This window comes from Hydra vulgaris, chromosome 06 (assembly GCF_038396675.1).
Source record: "Hydra vulgaris chromosome 06, alternate assembly HydraT2T_AEP".
Classification (NCBI taxonomy): domain Eukaryota; kingdom Metazoa; phylum Cnidaria; class Hydrozoa; order Anthoathecata; family Hydridae; genus Hydra; species Hydra vulgaris.
In genome coordinates, this window is record NC_088925.1 from 49,636,449 (window position 1) to 49,645,724 (window position 9,276).

General features: G+C 32.5%; 1 protein-coding gene across 1 annotated transcript; it reads left to right on the forward strand.

The window, feature by feature from the left end:
* The first annotated feature begins 337 nt into the window (after window positions 1-337).
* LOC136081470 (zinc finger MYM-type protein 5-like) lies at window positions 338-1,651 on the forward strand. Its single transcript, XM_065798784.1, has one exon. The coding sequence runs from the start codon at window positions 338-340 to the stop codon at window positions 1,649-1,651; it is 1,314 nt and encodes a 437-aa protein (XP_065654856.1).
* The last annotated feature ends 7,625 nt before the right edge of the window (window positions 1,652-9,276 follow it).

The window sequence follows — 9,276 nt, forward strand, 5'->3', positions numbered from 1 at the left end:
TCTGAACATTATTTTTTACAATGAATCGTGCAAAAAAATTATCTGGTGCTGAATTTAAGAACGACAATTAAAAACCAATAATTATTTATAATATAAACAAATGATTCATTAAGGATCATATAAATTAATTTAACGCACACATTAAAAATTATTCTAAAAAGAAAAAATTAAAGACAAAAAGAACTTCGAATTTAAAAAAAAGAACGCCTAATTTAACCGGCTTAAATAAAGAAACAAATGAAATGAAAGGGAGAAGAAAAGAAAAAAGAAAAAATAAATAATAGAAGAGCGCAATTAAAAAATAAAAAGTTGTATTTTCTGAACATTATTTTTTACAATGAATCGTGCAAAAAAATTATCTGGTGCTGAATTTAAGAAGAAAAGAAGAGACCGTCTTGAAAGTGACGCAAAACTAAGAAATTGTTTCAAGAAGTGGTTGGTAACAAACTCTTCTATGGAAAAACAAATTATTTCAGAGGATATTTGCAATGAAGTTGATAATGATTCAACAGCTGAAGTTGCTGCTACATCTTTAATTACTGACTTAAATTCATATCATCCATTGGAATTAATTGAAGAGGAGATTTTCATTGGCCAAAGTCAAGACGATTTTGGACCAAATGATTCAGAAGCACAAGAAGATAGAAATTCTCAGCTTTCCAAACCAATTGAAATGGGCAACAGTGAATTTCCTCCTGAAATCTCAGAAATTTCAGCAACCTCAGGAGAAAACTTTCAACACAGTGATCCAGCTACATGGCCTAAAATGACAGATAAAACAAGGTGCTTTTTGATTCAGCATGGGCCGGAGCAAGAAAGAAGAGAATTTTTCCCATACACACTTTGTGACTTTGACAACAGAATGCAACACTTCAGCTCAAAATGGTATGAAAAAATTCATCCCAATGGTAAAAAATTTGTTGGCTACTGGCTGCTTTACAGCAACAAAAAAGATTCTTTGTTTTGCTTTTGCTGTCTGCTATTTTCAACAACAAAAACCAACAATTTTTCAGAAATTTCAAAAGGATTTTGTGACTGGAAAAAACTAAACCCAAGAATTCCAGAACACGAAAACAGCAATGAACACCAAAGATGCTATTCTGATTGGAAAAATCTGGAAAAAAATCTCAAGGAAGGAAAGACCTTGGATTCTGATCTGCAGAGAGTTATCAACGGAGAGATGAAAAAGTGGAGAGATATCTTGAAAGTGATTGTTGATGCAATTTTGTTCTGTGCCAAGAACAAACTTGCCCTTCGGGGTTCAACAGAAGTAATTGGAGAGCAAAACAGTGGCATCTTTCTGAACTTAGTTGATCTGATAAGCCATTATTATCCTTTAGTGGCTGAACACGTTGCATCCGTTAAGGCAAAGAAAACCACAACATCCTACTTTTCTCCTCAAATTCAAAATGAGCTGATTGAATTACTTGGGCAGAAAGTCAGGAATGAAATTTTGTCAAATGTCAGAGAAGCTAAATACTACTCTGTTTTGTTTGACTGCACTCCAAATGCCTCCCACAAAGAGCAGATGACCCGAATAATCAGGTATGTCCACATCACTGAGGAAACCTGTACAATTGAGGAAAGCTTTGTGGACTTCATTGAATCTCACGAAAAAACTGGGAAGGGCCTTGCAGCTGAAATCACCTAAAAACTGGAGAAGGATGGCCTGAGCATTTCTGATTGTCGGGGCCAAGGTTACGACAATGGAGCCAACATGTCTGGAAAAGATAATGCCGTTTAAGCTCACATCCATTCTCTAAATGAGTTTGCAAGATTTGTTCCATGTGCAGCTCACACTTTAAACCTTGTTGGTGTCCATGCTGCTGAAGTTTCTCCACTCATGATTACATTCTTTGGAAAAGTTCAAGCCATCTTTAACTTTTTCTCAAGTTCTACTTTAAGATGGGAAAAACTGATGAAAATATTGACCATCTCACTAAAGGGAAATAGTGATACAAGATGGTCTGCCAAAAAAGAAGCAATCATCCCACTACACAGACAAATAAAAGAAGTTCTTCAAGTTTTGGAATCCATAATTCACACTCCCAAGACAAGTGCTGTCTCAGTTTGCTGTGCAAAAGAGCTCATCATTCAATTTGATTTCAGTTTTCTGTGTTTGTTGGATTTTTGGTGTCAAATTCTTTCTTTAATTGACCGGGAAAACAAACTGCTTCAGTCTAAAAGCATTTCAATTGACATTGCAGCAAAAAAAAATGAAAGGACTGAAGGCTTCCATTCAGAATCTGAGAGATGTTGGGGTGGACAACATTAGCAAAGCTGCTGCAGAAACAGCTATCCAAATTGGAATTGAAGGAGACTTTCCTATGAAGAGAAAGCGCAAAGTGAAGCAGATGGCACTTTATGAAGCTGAAGATGACTTTTCCCGTTTGTCACCAGAAACAGATTTCGGATCCCAGTGCAACCTTGTGTTTGACAGCATTCTCACACAAATTGAGTGGCGGTTTGAAGCTATGTCTGCAGTATCCTCAAATTTTGACTTCCTCAGTGGACATTCTCTCTCCAAAAGTTCAGTGGTTGAACTTAAGACTAAAGCCAAAAATTTGTCTAAAATTTACAAGGCAGATTTAGATTCTTCAGATTTCCAGTCAGAAATGGCAAGCTTTAAATATCAAGCTGCTGCCATGATGGAAAACTTTGAAAAATCTAGCCCGATGGACATTTTGCAGCTCATTCATAAATACTCATTGACTGATGCATATCCTAACACGGCAATTGCAATTGCTAAATATGATTGGATGTCAACATATGGCTTTTTTTCTCACGGTCTAAATTTGTTAGCTTGTGTCCAAGTAAAGTAGAACAACATAATTTCTGAAACACTTAAGCAAAATAAACAAATAGTCAAGTTTTTCAAAAACAAGCATGTTCTAAAGAGTATCCTTGAGCGTTGCAGCCTACATTCTCTGAAAAAAATTTGACGCTAATTCTTCCTGTTGTAATTAGATGCCATCTCAGTTTTCAATGTTACAATGTCATCTGCGTCTTTGTTACTCATTGCGATTGGCAGTAACTGATGAGAAAGCAAAAGAATATATTGAAAAACGCAAAAAAAAGAAGGAATTAACCTTAAAGAATTAGTGTTAAATAAATTTTTTGGAAAAAGACAAACTTGGCTTATAAACTTCGGAAACCTGTATCAGAGGCTATTCTTGAATCAGAGGTTGATACAGCATCAGTTTCTATTTTATCACAAGTCTACTCATATGTCACAGCTGAAATATCTGATGTGCTGCAAAACTCAACACTACTGTCTTTACAAGAAAAATAGAATATCACTACTTGTGTTAAAAAACGTGAAGACTTTGTCATAAAATCTATACATTTTGCAGCTAACTTGCTTGATCCAAGATTCTTGGTCAAGATTTGAATCATTCAGAAATGATTTTAGCGGAGAAGCATATATTCAGAATAGCTGAAAATGAAACACTAGCTGCTGATGTTATATTGGATGAATATAAGCTTATTTTTTATTTTAACTTATAAATGAACTTTAAAGCTCGTAGAATATTTAGCCAGGATAGCCGCAGCTACATTCGGAAGCTGAGTGTGGAGTGTAATCCAGTTATATGGTGGAGAGCATAAGCACCAACAACATTATTTAAGAGAGTGGCATTAATTGTCTTGCAACATTGCATCTGCTGAACGTGCAAACAAAGAGTTTTATTGCAAAAATCTAAAAAAAAATTTAAATCGTTTAACCAATACAAGAGCATCAAATTTATTATTTATTGCTAAACTTAATTCTAAAAGAAAAAAACATTTATGTTTACAAAATAAAAAGATTGGTGATAAAGTCATAGCTCCTTATTACTCAATGATAATGATGATGAATATGACAGTGAATACTTAAGTGATGATAGTATTGATCTTCACATTAAAACTAAGCATTAAAACTTACAAAGACCTATCATTATATTATGACAGAATAGCTGTAGCATAACTATTAAAAAAGAATAAAAAATAAAAATCTAATATATTAGAGGAAAATTATTTTTCAGTAATTTAAAAATGAAAAACAGAAATCTTTCCGAAATTGAATTTAAATCTGGTGATCAAGCTGTCCAGGAAAATAAATCTACTTTTTTCAATCCATGCATTTAATGTACGAGCTGTATGGGCAGACGCCATATCTTGTTGAAACTGCCACCAATTGTTTTAATCAATCAGCATGTCTACTAACGGAATAATGCAGTTCTCCTGCGTCTCCCTATTAGTGTTCTGCTTTATTAAGTATGTTAAATATTACACAACCTATTTCGGCAAAGTTAAAGCTTTAAATATCAATCATCTCATTTTTCCATAATTTTCTATATTCAACACTTCAGAATTACCTTCATCACTGAATATAAGTTGCTTTCGCTCCAAAAGACCACCATATAATCTACTTACATCACTTTAATCATGTAAGCCAATCTCTGGCTGTCAGTATGGGTTTTCTAAGTAAAACTTAGAGTATTTTTCCTAAGTAAAACTTTTCTAACAAAAAAGAGACATTTTCACCGTTTTTGTTAAATTTGCTTTTAAGTTCAGGACAACTTAACCTTGCTTATTCTCTATTACTAATCATGGAGCCATCCTTCATATCTATTACTTGCAACCAAGCTGCTTCGCTTACTGCTTTGTAACTGCTTCACGATTGATGAAATTGCAGAAAATCGAAATGAATTTTGGAATTAAACTGAAGAAAAGGTTCAGTTATTATATAGCTAAAAGTTAGAAGTCATGGAAGTAGTAATTCAAAGGGCATATTGTATAGGGTTTCACAGTATTGAAAGTGTTAAGATTACACACCACAGTATTAAATTGTTAAGATATAAAGATAAACCAAAAATTTTAAAAGAATCAAGAAAACTAAAGGGTGTCAATACTTACATAAATAAAGATTTCTCGCAAGAGACATCAAAGAGAGCCTGAGAAGCTAAAGAGCTTGTTTAAGAAGCAGAAGTAAAAGTTAGGCAATTTACTCATGGCTAAATACATTTCAAAAAATAAAACTTCTTAACATCCAAATTGCAAATTATGAATTACTGACTATCAAATTGTTAAACCGCAACAAAAAAAAAAAATTAAAAAAACAACTGCTTTACATAGTCCACTTTGTAAAAATAAAAAATTATTTATTGGTTTTTATTTTAGTTTTTGAGCTCGACGGCCGCGCAGAAAAACAAAGTTTACTCCGGCAATCATCAAGAAACGCTTGGCATTGTCCCATAACTTACTTCTCTTACGTCTTGCTCTGTGTCTATATTTATTAGAAATATAGTTCCGATAATTATTATTATTTTGATTATTAAATTTTCTATTTCTTCAATTTCTTTTATTTCTATACGCACAGTGGGTCAGAATGCCCATTTTTGTGCCAAAATTATTTTTTTATTAAATATTATTAAATTTGATATAAATAACATACTTAGAGCTTCTAAACATATTTGTGACTAAAAAAATGATTTTATTAATTTTTTTTTTTCTTAATAATTATAAATACAGCAAAAAAAAATTAAAAAATGCATTTTTTTACATCTTATCAACTCAATTCAAACACAATCCACAGAATAAACATTAAAAAATTACATTTTACTGTTTTTAATAGGTACACAATCTTATGAAAAAAATACTTTCATGTCTTATCAACTCATTCAAACACAATTTACAACTTTAAGGCAACCATCTTTGTCTGCATGAATTTAAATGAAGTATTTACAAATTTACAATGTTATCTCCTGATAATAATAACTCCAAAACCTCAACAGGAAAGTCTTTCTTTTTTGAAGTGCAGGTTTTCCTCAAAGATGCTATGACAGGATCAGATGAGCATAGAAATCTTTTCAAAATGTCCTCATTTTCCATACATCTTGAAGCTTTTCGAGCATGACGTTCACGAAATCGTTTAAAAAATATTTTTGTTGCCTCCTGTGCTTCTTCACTCATCATTCCAATTGGCAGTGAGATTCTATTAATGATGGCTGGGCCGTGGATCAGCAGTTTGTGGAGGCTTTGTGGCATGTAGTACCATGGGTTCAGTTTCACAAACAACTTTGCAGTTTCTGTACACATCATGGTAAACTTTTCAGTATTTATTTCATAGCCACTTGATATGCTTGACAAAATAATGTGCAATTTTAAAATTAGTTCCTTATTGACAACTGTTATATTTGCAAAAGAAATGGCATCAGTAAATGCTAGTCGAGAAGTGTTGCCATCATTAGATGTACCAGATCCTCCAGACTTTGGTTGATCAACAACAAGGCCCATCTGTTGAAGAAAAGCTTGTTGGATGTGAGACTTTGTTTCAGCAACTTGTTCTTTGTCTTCTGCTGTTCTTGCTTGCCACTTTTTGATAGGCAACTTGTAACCAATATGCAGAAAACATTCAAAACATCGAATCCAGCAATGCGGTGTAGATAAACCATACTGCAAGCCTTTTGCCTGGTAATTTCTTACTATGCTGGTATCAATGTTGTTCATCTCTTTTGATGAGCATCCACAGATAGAGCAACACTGACTTGAGTTAGTGGTCTCAGATAAAGCTGTGTGTACTTTTCCATCAATCATTGTTATTTCAATCACATGCATTACTTGAAGTACTTTTCCATTGTTTAATATAATTTTTGTACAATTTAAATTCCTTATTTCTTCTTTTAGTTGAGCTTCTTCAGAAATTATAATATCTTTAGACTCTTTTTCAAACTGAAAACGCAAAGGGCGACAATACAGAGTTGATGATGGTATTAGGTTTCGCCACAAAGTTGTCTTTTTTCCACCAGCAAATGAGCTCAAGTCAAGTGGCACTATGCAAGTTAAAAATAATGACTCTTCTATTTGTATATTACGGATACCATCTTTAGAAACTGTTTGTTTATAGACACTTTGTCCTGTTGAGCCATCAAATCCTGCCTTGTGTCTTAAAGTAGCAAATATGGTTGTATCACCAGCAGCTGTTTCAATAACTTCATTCTGTACTTGACATAGTCTTTGTGCAGTGTGGTGGACCAAGCTCTGCATTGAGATTTTAAATAAATATACGAATACGGTTACCTTTTAAGCCCTGCCATCTCTTTCTTATATGAATTAGCAATGTTTCCAGCTTAGGGTTAGGGTTTACCAGATTCATACCATTGATAACATCCTTTAAAAGACCATGGTCAGAGATTTTTAATTTATTTTCTAGCATGTAGGTATATATATCAATGTATTTCATTTTAACCTATAAATTCTAAAATACATTCATTAGAAATCATTTAAATGACATTATATTTATGCCTAAAAGTTTAAAGATGATGTGTTTTATTTTTAATTAAAAAGCCAAGTGATTAATTAAAAATTAACTAATTAAAATAACTCGTGATTTGTTTGTCGCGGGCAAACAACTAAAGGACTCTGATGGGATATGTGTTCCCAGGAAGATGTTGTAATATGGGACGATTTTCGCGGTGACTGTTATGAACCCCAGGAGCTTTTCAAACCAAAAGAATTTCACTGAAAATTATTGGAGTTGGGTGTGTTTCAGTGATGAATCGTCCTTTTACAACATGAGTGAGAAAGCAGTCTATGTACGCAGGAGACCCAGTGAAGAATTTCATCCTGACTGTGTTGCAGAGACAGTAAAGCACCCAACATGTCATGGTCTGGACAACTTTATATTGTAGTTACACCATGAATCAATACAAGAAGGTGCTTAAAACATGACTGCTTTCTCAACTTGATGAATCGTGTCGACGGAGACCATTCACTTTTATGTAAAATGGAGCATCTTGTCACACTGCAAAGACAATCAAGAAATACTTAGCTGACAACCACATTAAGTTTCTACAGTGGCCAGGTAATTCACCTGACATAAACCCTATTGAGAACCTGTGGGAGATTGTCAAAAAAAGAGTTCGAGGGATAAAACCAAAAAATAAGAGTGAACTGACCGAGGCTTTGATCAACGTCTGCATTATGACGACAAAATCCGTCAGCTTTGCCCGAAACTTATTCGTGGGATGCCTTCAAAGGTGGACCTTTGAAAGCATCCCACGCACTGTTTAAAGATAAGGGAAGCTATACAAAATATTAACTGATATGTTTTAACTATCCGAACTTTCATTGTCATTGTAATTTATTCCATTTTCTATTGTTATTTTTTGCATTTTTATTGTAATTTTTACTTAGTCTTATTACTCGATATTCAATGCAAAGATTAATCTCATTAATCTCTGCATTGAATATTGAGTCTATATTTTGCATTTTATTTCATTGTTTTTATACTTAAACGGGCTAGTTTTGTGTTTTATTACAATAAAATATTGCTTTTCTTAATTTTTTTTAATTTTTTGTATTGTTTTGAAGTAAAAATGTTGCATTATTTATAAATAAATTTCACAAACGCGTCAAAAATTGCATCTAATCTAATAATTTGGCCACCACTGTATGGCTAGAGCCAGCTCCGAACCGCTTACTTTTATTTTTAATAAAATAAATAATTTCATAAATAAATAATTTTCAATTTTTTTCCTGAAACTTACAGAAAATTATATTAATAACTGATATTGTAAAAATGAAAAATAAAAATAGTACTCAATATTTAATTTAAAATGAAAACAATACCATCTGATAAGTTCGGCCGCTATATAAATACTAATAACGTATCACAGACTTAACGTCACAATTAATGAAAACTGATTTATAAATGTTGTTTTATTGAAAGTTATGATATATATTCAGGTAATACCATTAACTAAGGAGTGCGTCGCTCGGGGGTTTAAAAAAAGTCTTTTGGGCACCAAAGAAAACAAGAACGAGCACATAAAAAAAGGCCTTTTTAAATATAAGTAGTAATTTTTTTTAATTTTTATTGTAATTAGTCAACTATTTTATTACTTTGGCCATTATCATATTTGCTAAGCCGCTGGTTAATAAAATTAAAATAAATTTTTCAATTAATTTAAAAAGGTTTTTTCAATTAACAAAAAAACACTACTTTGCTTTAAATGAGCTTTGTTTGTTTGTTGGCAATTCCTGCACGTTTCGTTGACCATAGTAGAACAGCAAGATCCTAACAACCAATTGTCACAGGATTCGCAACGCATTCATAATTGTCGTTGAGTTGTAATTTTATCTCCAAAAAAAAAAAGTCACAAGCTTGATATTTTTAGAGAAAAGAACTGTTTTGAAATTATGAACACATTTTTTATTCAAATAAAATAGCATTGTGTGTATCAATTATAAAAATATCAAAATTAAGTGTAATTTTTACATTAGCAACACTTTTTT

Bases quoted from the DNA above. Each gene is read 5' to 3' on its own strand.
- LOC136081470 (XM_065798784.1), top strand. From the start codon at position 338: ATGAATCGTGCAAAAAAATTATCTGGTGCTGAATTTAAGAAGAAAAGA.